We start from the raw sequence: 16,906 nt of genomic DNA, 5'->3' as shown, positions 1-16,906 counted from the left end.
GTAGGCGTGGCATGACGGGCACTTGGTTCTGAGACCTGTCTGGAGCACAGAGGCCTGGCCTTTTGAGCATGGGGTAGCAGGTCCGCGGCCTTGGGATCTCTTTGGACCCACATCAGTGCTGACCCAAGGCCTTTGTCTTTGTGGGTTATAGCCTGTAATGTTGGCCATGATAGAAAGTAAAGTTGGGGGGCGACTGGGGTGCTGAGTTGGTTAAGTGTCTGCTTCTGGCTCAGGTCATGATCTTGGTCCCAGGATTGAGTCCTGCTTGGCAGGGAGCCTGCTTCTCCCTCTGACCCTCCCTCCATTCAGTGCTTACCTCACTCATGCACTTTTCTGAAGCAAATAAAATCTTAAAAAAAAAAGAAAAAGTTGAGAAAAAAATCTTAGATATTTGTTAATTTGTTTAGAGTAACAGTAAGGCCACTGTGTGTTAACATAAACGACGTGGCTTTGGAAGATATATTTTCCAAAACAAAGTAACAAGCCGGTGTAACAAAGTAACAATGGTGGTGTTTCACTTTGTGGCTCTCCGTGGAAGACAGCTAGGTGTTCACAGCATTGGCAGTGGCCCTGATGTGTGGCACTGGTGAGGGCAGGTGGAGGAAATCCAGCCTCAAGCAGGTGCGCAGCTGGAAGAGAGGCACCATTGTAGGTCCCTGTGGTCGTGCTTGGCTACTGCCCTACACTGGCCAGGCAGGTGCCCAGAGTGGGGACCCCAACAACATTCACGCCTGATGGTCCATCTGCACGTCACCCATGTCTAGAAGTCACGCTGATGAGCACAGAGCTCGAAACAGTCTTGGGAAGAAAAGCTTGTGGCAGCCGTCGGGCTCGTGGGGGCAGAAGCAGGTTCCCTGTACCTGCCGTTTCTGCTGGAAAGCCGAAAATGCTGTCTGTCTACTGATTTCTGAGCAGGTGTCCTGCCGGGGGCCTGAGTGTGCCCAGGCTGACTCTGTCCTGTTGTCAGCTGGTCATTCTTAGCGGGGCATGCGGCATGCTGGGGACCCAGCACACCCCTGCTGTGCCCCCCCATCAGTGCACAGGATGCTCAGAAGTTGGGTCCAGTGAGCCCGGGGAGCGTGGCTTCAGTGTCCCCACAGCAGCCACGGGAAGTGTCCTGCAGAGGCGTGTAAGTAAAATACCGATTATGAGATCTTGGAGCGGAAGTGTAAAAAATATGCCAGTAACCCAAAAGTAGTCAAGGAACAAGGACAGGAAGAATACAGAAACAGGGACAAACAGGAAACAGACCAAATCCAGCCTCGGCTGCAATCTCGTGGCATGTTAATGAGCCAAACGCTCCAGTTTAAAGGCAGGCATTGTCAAGTCAATAAAAAAATCACAACTCTAAACTAATGAATTAAGGTATAAGTTGGGTGCCGGAGGACTGACCTAATAAAGGAATTTTTACTGCGTTGTTGAGGACATTCTTGAGGGATCTCAAGGGGCATTGGAGGCTCATGGACCCTGCCCGTAGTGAGCAGAGAGCCATGCCTGCTGGAGTTACGGACACAGTTTTGACTCCCAGACCCAAGGTCCTGTAAGACCCCCAGGGACCCTCGCACACACAGAGCTGCCACCCTGGGCCATCGCCGGCAGGAGTGCGTGACCGTGTGGCCTGTGTGGACAGCTGGGCAGTATTCTCCAGGCACCAGCAGCTGGAGGACACCCCGGTGTGCTGGCTTCACTCTGCAGCCGTACCAGGTGTGGAGGGGGAGTCTGGCTTACACGGCCAAGTTCTCGAAAACCCCATACCTTGCTCTCTCCTTAGTTTTGTAAGGAACTGCCAAACTGTCCTCCAGAGTGGTCACCCCGTCTCACATTGCCACCTGTACCCCACGGCTCCATGTCCTCACCAGCACCTGCTGGGGATGGTGTTGCGGGTTTTGGCCGTTCTCACGAGTGTGTGGCTGTGTGTGCTGTTGTTTACATCTCCAATTCCCTGGGGACACGCAAGCTTGGTGGGGGGGCATCTCTCAGCCGTGTTGGCCCGAGGTGTCTCTTCCTCCTTGAGGCGGCGTCAGGGTCTCCCGCATCTCTAACGGGCACCCTGTTTGCGTCAGGTAGTGTTGGGGTCTCCCGCGTCTCTCATGTCAGGCGGTGTCGGGGTCTCCCACGTCTCACATGCACCCTGTTCACATCAGCCGGTGTCAGGGTCTCCTGCATCTCTCATGTGCGCCATATTCGGGCGGGGTCCGGGTCTCCCACGTCTCTCACATGCACTGTGTTCACGTGTTCGTGTGTTCGTGTGTTCTGGAGTTCTCTTCGAGAGAACTTACAGACATGCGGGCAATTTCAAGAAACCAAAAGTTGTTGCCGCCGATGGGGAAAACCAGGTCCTGGAGTTGCTAATTCACAGGGATGGGGATTTCAGGACCTGGTGAAGTTGGCACTTAATCAAGGAAAAATCCATCATGAAATGCAAGATTTAAAAAAGGAAGTGGAGAGAGAGACCATGATGTTCAGTAAACACGAAAACAGCTAAAGGAAGCAGAACAAATACTGACTACAGTGTTACCCAGAGAAACTCACATCATTAGAAGAGGCCCGAGAAGGTGGCTTCTTCTCGGAAGAAGTGATTCAGGTGCCCTAGGATGGCTATGAGTCCTGCTGCATGTGCCCCGCCGACCTGGGTCACAGGGGACCCACAGAGCCCACACTCAGCGGATTTAGAGACGAGAAGTGGATTATTGGGTCCCTGATGCTGTAAACGGTCCCTTACTGGGGGACGCACTCACAGCAGGCAGATTGTTAGATGTCCTTGCTCCACCATGCCTATGGCAGTCAGATGACGTGAGTAAATAAAAATCATCACCACATGCAGGGTCACCGGTTCTCTCCCGAGTTTCCTTCGGGATCCTGTAGCTCTTGTAGTTTCATATGTCAGTCTGTGATCCATGTGGAGTTCATTTTTGTGAAGGATGTAAAGTCTGCATCTAGATCTCCCTCTCTCCCTCCCTTCTTTCCTTCCTTTCCTCCTTCCCTCCTTCCTCTGGAATTCCACTTGTTCCAGACCATTTACATAAAAGGCTGCCTTTGCTCCCGTGTTGCCGCTGCTCCGTTACCAAAGATCAGAGGACCGTGGGCCCGCGTCCACTGTGGGTCCATATCAACTGTGGGTCTGCGTCTGAGCTCTCTCTTCTGGTCCACCGAGCTAGCTGTTCTTCCAACAAGACCACACTGTCTGTTTCTCTGGGGTTGTGGAAAATCATAAGTCAGACTGTGTCGGCCCCCTTTCCTACTTCAGGGCTGCGCTGGCCACTCTGGGGCTTCGGTCTCTGCACACAGACTGTAGATTGAGGTGGTCGGTATCTGCAGAATAACTTGCTGGGATTGTGATGGCCTGAAAGCTACAGATCGAGTTGACGAAAACTGGCATTGTGACAATATTGACTCTCCCTATCCATGAACATGGCTCTCTCCATGTATTTTATTATGTTTTATTTTTTTTATTTATATGTTACCTTTGTTTTATTTGTACATTATTTGTACATTACCTTTTTTTTTTAAAGATTTTATTCATTTGATATATATAGAGAGAGAGAGCAAGCACAAGGGGAGCAGCAGAGAGAAAGGGAGAAGCAGACTTCCCACTGAGTGGGGAGCCTGATGTGGGGCTTGATCCCAGAACACTTGTGATCATGCTGTGAGGAAGACAGACGCTTAACCTACCGAGCCACCCAGGGGCTCCAATCACGTGATTTTCTTTTTCAGCTTGTTGATGGGATGGATTACATTAATTGATTTTTTTTTAAGATAGATTTATTTATTTATTTGAGAGACGTAGTGAGAGAGGGAACACAAGCAGAGGGAGTGGGAGAGGAGAAGCAGCCTCCCTGCAGAGCAGGGAGCCTAATGCGGGGCTCGATTCCAGGACACTGGGATCGTGACCTGAGCCAAAGGCAAACGCTTAACTGACTGAGCCACCCAGGTGCCCCACATTAATTGATTAATTGAAATACTGGACTAGCCTTGCATACCTAGGATAAACCCCACTTGGTGTTCATGCCTAACTCTTTTTATACATTGTTGGATTCGATTTGCTACTATTTTGTTGAGGATTTTTGCATCTCTGTTCACGAAAGATAATGGTTTATATTTTCTTGTAATGCCTTTGCTGTTGTACTGGGGTCATCCTGGCCCTGTAGACTGAGTTAGGAAGCTTCCAACTTCTGGAAGAGTGTAGAGAATTGGTATCATTTCTTCCTGAAAGTTTGGTAGAATTCACCGGTGGACCCCTCTGGGGCTGGTGCTTTCTGTGTTGGGAGGTTGTTAATTCTTGATTCCATTTCTCTGATGTAGGTCCTCTATCCTTGTATGTCTTTTGGGACCAGCTCACCTCCTGGGGTCCTCGTATCTGTGGGCTGCAACTTGTTCAGAGGACCGGCTTTTGGTTTTCTTGATTTTCTCTATTGATTTCCTGCTTCAATTTCACTGATTTCCACTTAATTCTTATTCTTTTCTTCTGCTCACCTTGGATTTAATTGTCTTTCTTTCTCTAGTTTCCTAAGGTAGAAAATTAAAGGATTGATTTTTAGATCTTCTTTTCTCACAGATGCATTTGATGCTGTAAATTCCTCTCCAAGCAGTGTTTTCACTGCAATCCATGAATTTTGGTTGTGTTTTCCTTTTCATTCAGTTCAAAATGGTCTTTAGTTTCTTTTCAAAAGATTTCGTCTCTGACTACTGCGTTATTCAGAAATGTGTTCTTTATTCTCCAAGTATGTGGGGATTTTCCAGTTGATCTCTTGTTGATTACTGGTTTAACTCCATTATGGTCTGAGAGCAGACATTGTAGGACTTCTATTTTTAAAATTTGTTATGGTGTTTTTCATGGCCCAGAATGTGGCCCGCTTGGTGAGTGGGCCTGGGGGCCAGAGAAGAGTGTGTGTTCGGCTGCTGTTGGATGGACGCATCTGCAAACTCTGTCATGGCTCCTGGCGATTGGTGCTACAGAGGTCGGTCGTGTCCTCGCTGACCTTCCACCTATGGGTCTGTCCACTGGGATAGCAGGTGTGGAAGTCTAGCCAGTGTGGATTCACCTGCTTCTCCTTGCAACCCTGTCCATTTGGCCTCGCGTAGTTTGGTGCTCTGTTATCAGGCATGTCCATATTAGAGATCCTCATGTCTTCTCAAAGAACAGACCCTTCCTCACTGGGTCACGCGCGGCCACTCAGTCCTGGATAACTTGCCTCGCGTTGCAGTCTGCTCTGTTCCTGGCTGTTTTAACTGGGCTGTGAAGCTTATTCCCATAAGCAGCAGTGGTTTACTATTGATTCCTGGCATTTTGAGGGTGTGTTCCTGTTTTACAGAGGTCCTCAAAGCAGGCAGCATTCTGTTCCCTGAGCTCCTGGTGAGAGAGACGGAGGCTGTCGTCGAGAAGCACCGCTCCCCTGCCCACTGCCAGCAGCTTCTGAGTTACCTGCAGGCCCTGCCGCTGGCCCAGTGAGCGCGGAGCCCAGACCACGGAGCCAGACCCAGCTCCTGTCCTTCCCACCACAGGAGGGTGCGACCTTCAAACCTCACGAGACACCTGCTAGTTGATAGCCTGAGACATTCACGGGCAGGCTCCAAGAGCAAGAATGTATTCCCTAAGAAATGTGCCCAGGGTTCTCCTGAGATGGAGCTCCAGCCCAGGAGTTTTGGAAATAATGTTCACTGTGTTATTTATAGTTCTTTGACCACTCTTGCAAAAATCTATAGGTTATTTGAAATGAAACTTCACTGGCATCTGCTCACACCGGCAACCTGATCAGCCTGTTTGTTTCCAAGCTTCATGCACCTGCTATGCTCTTGAGTTAGGATCTCTAACCTAACCCCACCCCACCAAGACTGTTTCTTTAAGCAAAGGTTATTAAAAAATTATTCTTTCCTTGGGTTGTGTTTACTAAAACAGTATCACAGTGAACAGACTAAAAGGAACTTGAAATTTTTATCAATCAAATTTTTCCTGTTTAAAATATTCTGGAACTCAAAATGTTATATGGATACATTCGGTCATGTTTTTTTCTCCTGTCAGTAATGCAAACAGTGTTGAAAATAGAATACTTAACCAGATATAATTTTGGTTGCTCTCTTATAAGTAGGAGTAAAGTATAATTGGGTTTTATTCTCTAGCACTTTCTACACCCAAGTGCCTAAAAAAAATTTTCATTTTAAATGGATATTATTTCCAAAAGCCAAATATTTATGTTAACACAGGGGGGTAAATATTGTGTGTATTTTCTAACAACCAGATGTTAACATTTATGCTTAAGTGTTTGAAAATGTAATTAAAAATATTTATTATAATTACCTTGTACACCTCTCTTAATGTGTTTGGTAGTTAATTGACATTTTTAGAGTTGCTCATTTTTCCTAAGATTTAACCTCTCAGTGATGCCGGCCTCAGGAATTGCAGGCCGTGGGACGGGCTCCTCCACTGCTCAGTGCAGTGCCCTCTGTGGACACCAGGTGGCAGGGGCTGCAAACCCCCCATCAGGAGGGCGTCCGTGGGAAAGCCTGGCTGTTTGGTGGGGGTCAGTAGGCCTGGACAAAAGGTGGGACCCGAATGTGCACCACAGACTTCGGTTACTGCCCCCACGCCTCATGGCGGGGCACCCCCAGCCTGCAGTGCCAGCTGCTTTCCCACCACGGAAAGCCTCCGGAGATGTGACAGGGTGTGAGCCCGTTCTGTGAGTGATGGCAGGTGTGGAGGCCTAGGGTGCCCTCGGGGACGTCACCCACCAGTTCCCTGATTGCCCTCTATGTGCTCTGCTGTTTCCTTCCTCAGCGTCACCTGGAAACCTGCAAGGAATGCAGATTATGGGGTCTCAGCCCAGATCTGTGGTGGGCCCAGTGGCCAGCCCTCCAGGGAATTGATCCCCTAAACTGGGGAGCCCCACACACTTTCATGTTCAGCAAGAGCCCAATGTTCCATCTTGGATCGGCCATGAAGTATCACAGGAGCCAAACAGAAGTGGCCAAGACCTTGGCTGGAGGTCACAGGCACAAGGCAGGCGTGGTTGGACGCTGGCATCGGCGGCCGGCTGCCAGAGAAAGATGGGCATGGCATTCCAGCTTCTGGACGTCTCTGAGAGGAAGCATTCCGAGCATGGCAGAGGTTAGTGCCACCTGGCATGGCGTCTACAGGTGGGTGTGTTCAGAGAAAGACACACAACCTCAGCTCACAAAAGTTAGCTAAACACCTGAGAACCAACATGTCCTTCTTCGTAAGCTTTTTAAATTCTTGGGGTGTCTGGGTGGCTTGGTGAGTGAAGCATCTGCCTTCAGCTCAGGTCATGATCCCAGGGTCCTGGGGTCGAGTCCCATGTGGGGCTCCTTGCTCAGAGGGAGGCCTTTTTCACCTTCTTTCCCTCCTCCTGGCTCATGCTCTCTCTCCCTCTCCCGCTCAAATAAAAATAAAATGTTAAAAAGATATTTTTTGAAAGTCGTCCACACTGCTCAGTTAAACCAGCAGCTGTCTGTGGTACGTTAACCTTCCGGCACAGGTGCGGAAAAACAGGGACGTGTGGGATGTAGCCCCTGAGGGTTGGCAACATTACCGAGACATACTTAGGCACTGTGACAGTCACCCCCACTGGGTATGCAATTGGGTGGGAGTCAGCAAATCTTCAGAGCTGTCTTCGGACACCTGTGTCACCCGGAGAGCGTCACCGAGCCCGAGTGCAGCTGACCCCTGCCTGCGTTCCCTGCCCAGCAACCACTGAGCCGCTGTCTCCAACCTGGCGTCTGTTCTAGATGCTTCACGTACATGGAATCATCTCTGCAGTCTTCGGAGTCTGGCTTTTTTCTCGTACCACAGAGCTTTTTTCTGTTTTGTTTTGTTTTTTAAGATTTTATTTATTTATTTGACAGAAATCACAAGTAGGCAGAGAAGCAGGTAGAGAGGAGTAAGCAGGCTCCCTGCGGAGCAGAGAGCCCAATTCGAGGCTTGATCCCAGGACCCTGAGATCACGACCTGAGCCAAAGGCAGAGGCTCAACCCACTGAGCCACCCAGGTGCCCTGGCACAGAGTTTTTGAGGGGATTTATTTATTTGTGCGGAGTTCCGGGGTCAGCAACCCCTCTCTCCGAAGGACCAGAACATCCTTTTAGGCTTTGAGGTCTCAACTCTATTTTCCGTTCACCCACTGATGGGCACTTTGGGTGAGGCCATTGTGAATAGAACTGCTGTGGGCTCTGTGACCCGCGTGGGCATGCTTCCGCTGTCTGGGGGCTCCTCAGGGCGGAATGGCCTGTGTATTTGATATGTTTGTGGCCCCTGACGGATCGAGGGACTGCTGTTTTCAACCGCTCGGTGGAAGGATGCTTCCCCTACAGTTCACTGCACACACTTAAAGCGGGCAGTTTGACGAGTCCTGACCCACGTGCACCCATGAACCTCCCACCATCCCGAAAGTTCTCCCTGCCCTCTCCCACAGCCCCGCCCCACCCCAGATGACTCTGTTCTGGTCCATTGCTACACAGTGTGCCCTGCGTGTTCTGGACTGACGCAGCACATGTTCACCCTTCAGCGTTTTGCCCTTCTTTTGTGAGGCACCATTATTTCGAGCTGTGTCCACACCGTAGCGCCTGTGGGTGGTTGCTTGATCCTTGCCATTGCTGGGCAGTACCCCACTGGCTGACCACACCGCAACCTCAATGCAGGCTGGCTCCTAGCTCCCGGCTCCTGCAGAGAAGCTCCTCCCCAGGCTGGCGCCCAAGTCTCACCCTCCCCATCCTCACCCCGGGGAAGCATCTGGGAGGGGACGGGCAATCACACTGGATGCTATTTAAGTTTTTAAGAGACTGTAAGCTGTTTTCCAGGGTGGCGGTACCCCTTAATCTTCCCCCCAGCACCGTCGGACAGTCCCAGTTCCTCTCATCTCTGCCAACATCTGACACATCAGCCTTTTCCGTTTCAGCCATTGGAACAGGCATGGGCTGATGTCTCAGTATGGTTTTAGTTTGCATTTCCTTCATGTCTCATGGTGTTGAGTATTTTTTCATGGGCTTATTGGCCATCTGTAGTTCTTCATTGGCGAACTATCTTAAAATCTCTTGCCCATTTAAGAAAATATATTTATTTTTAGAGACAGAGCCCACGCACGCATGCAAGCAAGGGGAGGGGCAGAGGCGGAGTGAGAAAGAGAGAATCCCAAGCAGACTCTGCACTGAGCGCAGAGCCACGCGTGGGACTGGACCTCATGACCCTGAGATCGTGACCCGAGTCAAAACCAAGAGTCAGTCGCTCGACCGAGCCACCCACACGCCCTCCTCTTGCCCATTTTTAAATTTTTTTTAAATTTATTTGACAGAGATCACAGGTAGGCAGAGAGGCAGGCAGAGAGAGAGGAAGGAAAGCAGGCTCCTTGCTGAGCAGAGAGCCCGACGCGGGGCTCGATCCCAGGAACCTGGGATCATGACCTGAGCCAAAAGCAGAGGCTTTAACCCACTGAGCCACCCAGGGGCCCCCTCTTGCCCATTTTTAAAAAATCAGGCTTTCTGTTGAATGTGAGTCGTTCCCATACTCTGGGCACAAGTGCTTTACCATCGATGATTTACAGACACTTACTCTTGTCATGGAGCTTGTTTCTCACTTTTTAAGATTTCATTTTTAGGTAATCTCTGCACCAAACATGGGGCTTAAGATCACAGCACTGAGAGGGGCACCAGGGTGGCTCAGTGGGTTAAAGCCTCTGCCTTCGGCTCCAGTCATGATCTCAGGGTCCTGGGATCAAGCCCTGCATCGGGCTCTCTGCTCAGCAGGGAGCCTGCTTCCCCTTCTCTCTCTGCCTGCCTCTCTGCCTACTTGTGATCTCTGTCTGTCAAATAAATAAATAAAATCTTTAAAAAAGAAAAAGAAAAGATCACAGCCCTGAGATCAGGAGCTGCACACTCCGTCGACTCAGCTGGGCACTTCTGTTTTCATTCTTTAACAAAGTCTCAAAGAACAGAAGTTTCTAGTTTTGAAGGAATTTATCAGTATCTTCTTTTATTATGCTTCTGGTGTTATATCTAAATTATTCACTTACACCAAAGTTTCACTTCCTAAATTTTAAACTCAAAAAGTTATTTTCATAAAGATGATTCCTTTACTCGCTGTACCTACACCATGGTTCAAAGGCAAGCTTTACTTCCTTTGGAAATCTCCTTTCAGAGCATCTGGGTGGCTCCATCATTGGGCGTCTGCTTTTGGCTCAGGTCATGATCTCAGGGTGCTGGGACAGAGTCCCGCACCAGGCTCCCTGCTCAGCGGGTTCCTGCTTGTGTTCCCTCTCTCACTGTCTCTCTCTGTCAAATAAATAAATAAAATCTTAAGAAAGAAAAAGAAAAAATCTCCTGTGATCTGAATGAAACTAGGAGCTCTCTCTAGGGTAAACTGGTTGAAAATAAAACCCTTACCTTTTAGTAACCAGAGACAGCCCCCTATGGGACAGTATAGGATGATCTTTAAAAAGCATTAGTAATCATAAACAAGGAGCACAGCGCTGTCTAAAATGAACCAGAAATAAAAGGAGGAAAGAGGTAGTAGCTGCTGAGCTGCTCTCATGCAGATACAGCATTTTTTTCTGGAAGGGTAGAGAAGAAGCAGGTGGTTGCCTCTGGGATGCGGGGGGAACCTGCATGACAGGGACTGGAGTAGGACTTCAGTCTATGCTTTTTGGTGCCTTTGAATTTACTTTCTTGAGCATGTATTTCTTTTTTTTAAGATTTTATTTATTTATTTGACAGACAGAGATCACAAGTAGGCAGAGAGGCAGGCAGAGAGAGAGAGAGAGGAGGAAGCAGGCTCCCTGCAGAGCAGAAAGCCCGACGCGGGGCTCGATCCCAGGACCCTGGGATCATGACCTGAGCCGAAGGCAGAGGCTTAACCCACTGAGCCACCCAGGCGCCCTGCGCATGTATTTCTTATTCAAAAACTCTGCTGAGACTCCTCAGTCAGAAACCCATGGACACTGGTGATGTTTTTAGCTCTGAGGCCAGCACACCTGTTTCCTCTGTAGAGAACAGGGCGCTGTTCCAGGCAAGGATATTCTGGATGTTTATCAAGAGGTTGTTTTGTTGAGAAATGAAAATGTGGGCACTTGCACCCAAGTGTTCATAGCAGCTGTCCTCCAGCCCCAAATGTCCATCAATAGTTACAAGTGGATCTGCATGCTGTCCACTGCACTGAACAGTGCGCCCAGACGAGAGGAGCAGACTCGGATGCACGCCATGGGGTGGCTCTCCCAGCCGTCGGGCTGTGTTAAGGAAGCCAGGGTTTCCATGAAAATGAGTGTAGGATTCTAGAACAGGCAAATCAGATCCACAGAGGCTGGGCTGTTCCTCCCTCTTCTCTGCTTGTGTATATGTGAATTTTGCGTGAGCTTTTTCATAATTGAAAGTGTGGAAACTTCAAAACAATCATGGATTGAGCTTGAAAGGCAGAGGCTAAGACTAAATGCTTTCAGATGCTGCCTCTCCTCCAACCCAGAGCACAAAATGGGGTGTCCCCTTACAAAGACCCACTCTTCCACTGCCAGTTGCCTTACAACCAGCTTGGAAAATTAAGTTTTCTGTAAAAATAAATCTTCCCTCCGGACTTTTCCCCGTGTTCCAGGACTCTCCAAATATATCATTCAGACATGCAGTCATTGCCCATGTGATAGAAGACATAAGAGAAACAATTACTGGATGTTACTTGGGGTGGCGGGCTATGGATAGCTTATTTTCCTGACATTGAGTCATTCAGAAGTTTAAAATCCTTTTCAGAGGCCATGGGCAGTGCTGTTGAGGACGACAACTGGGATCTCAGAGGGAGGCTGCCACTGAGTCCATGGCCTGCCCTGCCTTTGACCTAAGCATGTCCTTGGCCTTGTCCCCAGGGGTCTGAGCCCCTCTCCTGTGACTCTTTCTATAAGCAAACGATGGTTTCAGGAGCCGGCTGGGACACTGAAACCTGGACCCTGTGCCAAGGACAATGGTACTCGCTGATTTGTTCTTAGGCATCTGGGTGGGGTTTTCTGGTCTTGGAAAGTGTAATCTGAAGAGAATGGCACCTGTTGCTGGCAGACAAGCGTAACCCTAGACAGAAGGATCTTGTAGAAGTCTAGGTGTTTTCTTCCTCTAGGACTTTGTTACCTTCTTTGTATTTCTGTCCTTCAGAGTGTGAGTTTACGGTTTTGGCTACAACTGAGAGCAAAGAGAGGCAGTTGGGTTGGCAAGTATGAACTAGGGGACCAACAATGGCCTTTTAAATTAAGGAAGGGGAACTCATGGGGTTTGGTGTTGGGGACACTGGCTCTGTTTCAGAGTCTCAGAACGACAGGCATTTCTATTGAGATTTTAATCCTCATGATCAACTGTTTTGGGCTCTCTGTCCGTGCAGGAGGTATTCTGGTTTTAATGTACACACATCAGTGTTGCCGCTTACAGGTGAACAACCTGCTGGAAATTACCCTGGTGGGAAGTCTGTTTATCCTCCAGAAGGGGCCTTGCTCTCAGAGGAATGGCCTCTTCAGCAACTAACACCTCTCATCAAAGTGCCTGAGTCCGTCCTTGTTCCCCTTATCCACGAAGTAAAGCTGATGGTTCAGAAACGACATGAAGCCCTTGATGACAGGCCGTGCCAAAACCACCGCTAGGCATTGCTAACGCGGGAGTGTAAGACTCTGGGATAACATCCTGCCTTCCCACAACTGCGCGAAGTAGGTGCCTCAGACCCGAGCCCTGGAGCCCCGCGCCCTACCCCGCCTCGGTGCAGGCGCCCACACCCCGCTCAACACCTAGCAGCCAGGCCACGCCCAAGCGCCCGGGGCTGTGCGCAGCTAGGGGCACCCCAGCCCCGCGCCCCCAGCGCCCGCTGCCCCAGGCCCCCCAGCACCCCAAGTGTCCACACCCTCAGCAACCCCGCTGCCCGCCCGCGCTCCCGGCGCCCGGACGCCTCCCAGAAGCCCGACAGGTGCCCCTGCAGCGGCGGCGAACTGGTGACCACAAGCAGGCCACCCTGGCCAGCCCCCGCCTGCACCTGTCGTCGCCGGACGCCGCCCGCTCCCGCGCCCCGCAACCACCCAGGGCCTCGACTAAGCGCTCCCGCGCGGGCAGCGCCGCCACTTCCCAGTCGCCCCCGCGGCGAGGGCGCGGCCACGTGACCCGGACCGGTTCCGTCGCCGTTTCGTCGCCGACGCTGCCGCCACCGGAAGGCAATGCGCGGGCGCTTCTGCGCATGCCCAGCCCGTAGCGGCGCCGATCCCCGCGCTGACGCGTGGTCCAGCCCCGGGCTCTCTCCTGGCGGGAGAAGCTTTGCGATCGAGAGTCGGACGCCAGCCCCGGTCGGAATGACCTGGGCGAGGTCGGCGTGTCTGTCTCGAGAGCGTCGGACTGACTGATGGCAAGTACTGGGGCCATTAGGGTTCGAGCCGTCCTCGCCTCGCTCACTCCCCCCGCCCTCCTAGTGGGGAGGAGCCCCGAGGTGGGGAGGAGCGCTCGTCGACCGCACAGTGAGTGAGTACGCGCCCCACCGGGGTGCTCCGAGTCCCTGTCCTGCTCGTCCCGGTGCAGCCCCTGCGGTGGGCAGTGAGTCCGCGCTCCCCCGGGTGCTACGAGTCCCCGTCCTGCTCGTCCCCGTGCAACCCCTGGGGTGGGCATTGAGTCCCCGGGGTGCTCCGAGTCCCCGTCCTGCTCATCCCCGTGCAGCCCCTAAGGTAGGCAGTTAGCCCGCGCTCCCCCAGGGTGCTCCAAGTCTCCTTCCTGCTAGTCCTCGTGCAGCCCCTGCGGTGGGCAGTGAGTCCCTGGGGTGCTCCGAGTCCCCGCCCTGCCCCTGCTGTGGGCAGTGAGACCGCGCTCACCCCGGGGTGCCCCAGGTCTCCTGCCCTGCTCCTCCCAATGCAGCCTGGCACCCCATAACACCCCTAGGGAGCACCCAGGATGCTGCAGAGCTTTGGGGTGTGGTCCACAAAGAGCCACCCACCTGCTCTTAGCCACATCCTTCCTGGTGGGAAGTATACTTCTCTGAGACCATGGGTGGGAGGAGGAGGCTGGGAGTGCCCTTCCTTCCTTTTTCACCACACCCTCCTGCTCCTCCACATCAACCAGCACTTAGAAATGGGCCACTTAAACAAGTGGCCAGTTCCAGGGCGGGGACAGGAAAATACAAGATGAACCTGGCGCATCCTGCATCACTAGAAAGTAAGGAGGGGCTTGCAGAATGAGGGTGGGATGGGCAAGGACTCAGGAGCCAACCTGAATGGCCAAAGCAGGAACAGTGTGAGCTGCAGAGCAAATAATACTACTGAGTTATAACTTACAGGGTAACAGAAATACCCTCGAATCCATAGCGATAAAGTGTAAACAAGTAAGTGAAGGAGAAGGAACAGCTCTTTCCTGTGGAAAGACCACAATTAACAGACCATAGTAAGGATGAAAGAACTGGAAAAACAACTTTAGGCGAATGACAGCATAGTCATTGTTGCAAGCCAGATCTCAGAGATGCTAGACTAGTGGGAAAAAGCTTTGAGACCGATTATTGCCTCAAATCTCTCTCCCAAGATACTTATTAACAGGGACAAATAGTAACTTCATAGTGGAAAAACTTGATCAACACATCTCAACCAGGTAATTAAGGTATACAACGACAGCATTGGCCCCCGACATCATAATGCATCGAGAAAGATACAGCAGCACTCCTGTGGTTTTCTTGCCAAAAATGCATCCCCTCAATCAGATCATGGGAAAACTTCAGAGAAATTCAAGCAAGGACATGGTACAATGTAACTGAGTACTCTTCAAAAGGGCCAAGCTCCCAAGAGAAGGAAATTCTGAGGAACTGTCCCAGATTGGAGGTGTCTAAGGAGAATGACAACTGAATGCAATGTGGGGTTGCAGATTGGCTTGGACTAGGAACAGTACTACTGTGGAAAAACATGAAATCTGAGTGAAGTCTGTAGTGTAGCTGACAGTATTTGCCATGGACTGAATGTTTGTGTGTTCCCGGAACTTCATACATTGAAACCTAATCCCCAGTGTGATGGTGTTTGGAGGTGAGGCCTTTGGGAAGTGCTTAGATCATGAGAATGGAGCCCTCATGAATGGCTTCAGTACCCTTGGAAAGGAGCTGAGAGAAGACAGCTGTCTGTGAACCCAGAAGTGGACTTTCACCAGGCACCAAATCTGCTTATACCGTGGTTTTGGACTTCCAGCCTCCAGAACTGCAAGAAATAAATTGTTTTTTAAGCACCCAGCCTGTGTTATTTTCTTATAGTGGCCCAAACAGACCAAGACAGTATTGCACCAGAAACTACCTGGCTTTGATATTTGTACCATAGATACACAAGATATTAACCTTAGGAGAAACTGGGCAAAAAGCATTTGGGAACTCTCTGTGACTTTTTTTTTCTTTTTTTTTCTTTTTTGCCAAAAACAGGTGGGCTAGGGTAAATTCATCCCTCTCCTAGACCAGGTGAGCAAGGGATATTTTCGCTTGTGTCCCAGGAGGGCAAGCTGATGAGAAGCTCGGACGGGTGCCCCTTCATGAGCTCCCTGGTGCCCAGCGTGCCTCTGCTAGCTTGTTTGGTACAAATGTCCTGAGTGGGAACAAGCTTGGCAAATCGGAGAGCAGCAAGGAGGCCAGATGAGTGGGAGGAAGAAGGCAGGAGGCGAGCTTGGACAGACAGCAAGCCTCAGATGGGTGGGGCCCCATCAGGTCAGGTTAGAGAAGGTATTCTCACCTACCCCTTCACATCTCCCATCTCCATTTTTTTTTTAAGATTTATTTATTTATTTATTTGACAGAGATCACAAGTAGGCAGAGAGAGAGAGGAGGGGGGAAGCAGGCTCCCTGCTGAGCAGAGAGCCCGATGCAGGGTTTGATCCCAGGACCCTGAGATCATGACCTGAGCCACCCAGGTGCCCCTCCCATTTCCATTTAGTACAATTTTATTATCCTGCTGGGTTTTTCTCAATTACCTGTGCAGCATTGTGTAACACTTAGAACTTAAACCACTGTGTCTTGTCCAGCAGCATGGGACAGTATCTGCCCTCTCGTACCACAGAAGACAGGGACCCATCCTTGACCGTTTGCCCTGCTTCCACCCACCTCCCAGCTCACGTCACCTAGATTTTGTCTTGCACATTGTCAAGGTTGCTGCCTGTCATTAGAACAGATTGAAAATGCTTTCTTCAGGGGCACCTGGGTGGCTCAGTGGGTTAAGCCTCTGCCTTCGGCTCAGGTCATAATCCCAGGGTCCTGGGATCGAGCCCCGCATCCGGCTCTCTGCTCGGCAGGGAGCCTGCTTTGCTTCCTCTCTCTGCCTGCCTCTCTGCCTACTTGTGATCTCTGTCTGTCCAATAAATAAATAAAATCTTTAAAAAAAAAAAGAAAATGCTTTCTTCATGCTTTGTTCATAGATGGGAGTCTCAAGGCTAAAAATCCATCAGGGGTTTTTCTGTTGATGGCTGCATGTGTTTAATTTATTGAACAGTCCATTTCTCTAGCATTTGCTCCCCCCTCTATGCTCAATGGCCTTAAAATGATAATATTCCATGAACCGCCCAAGCTAATGCCGCAGTTTGGTCTGCTTTGTATTTGGGCCACAGCTTAGGTTTACAGCTTTTCCTTTTATTTATTGAGTTTCTAATTGCCTTTATTTTTTGTCATTGACAAAAGAGTGTGCCTTTACCATATCCTCACATTGACCAGCCTCTTGCTAAATCTTGCCCCAAATGTCCTCCTTTTCCCCTGGAGTCGTATGTCACAGAACCCTCCGGCCTCTGCCGTTCAGGCCTGCTCCCCAGCCGTCACTTTGGACATCACCCTGCGGGCCTCCAGACTGCCCCACTGGTCCCGTGCTTTCCCTGTTCTTGGTGTCCCTTGTTCTGTGAAGTACATCACAAGCATGTCCTCAGAAAGGGGTGTCTGCGTACCAAAAAGGCCTTTAATTTGCCCT

The 16,906-nt window shown here is 50.5% G+C and overlaps 1 protein-coding gene, 1 long non-coding RNA gene and 1 pseudogene across 2 annotated transcripts in view; all 3 read left to right on the top strand.

The window, feature by feature from the left end:
• The window catches only part of DNAAF5 (dynein axonemal assembly factor 5), a 45,728-nt gene extending 39,437 nt beyond the window's left edge, over positions 1 to 6,291 (top strand). The window contains exon 13 of the mRNA XM_047713592.1: positions 5,313 to 6,291. Within this exon, the coding sequence (XP_047569548.1) occupies positions 5,313 to 5,449 (137 nt within the window). The 3' untranslated portion in view covers positions 5,450 to 6,291. The remainder of the gene's footprint in view (positions 1 to 5,312) is intronic.
• On the top strand, positions 8 to 3,510 carry LOC125090690 (mediator of RNA polymerase II transcription subunit 4-like; annotated as a pseudogene).
• Positions 6,292 to 13,188: 6,897 nt separating the features above from the next.
• LOC125090691 (uncharacterized) lies at positions 13,189 to 15,201 on the top strand. The gene is made up of 2 exons (XR_007124416.1): positions 13,189 to 13,703; positions 13,826 to 15,201. It is a non-coding gene; the product is annotated as an uncharacterized LOC125090691 (long non-coding RNA).
• Positions 15,202 to 16,906: the final 1,705 nt, after the last annotated feature.

Source organism: Lutra lutra, chromosome 18 (genome assembly GCF_902655055.1).
Source record: "Lutra lutra chromosome 18, mLutLut1.2, whole genome shotgun sequence".
Taxonomy (NCBI): Eukaryota; Metazoa; Chordata; class Mammalia; order Carnivora; family Mustelidae; genus Lutra; species Lutra lutra.
Note: the sequence above shows the minus strand (reverse complement) of the source record. Positions and strands in the feature narration are given on the sequence as shown.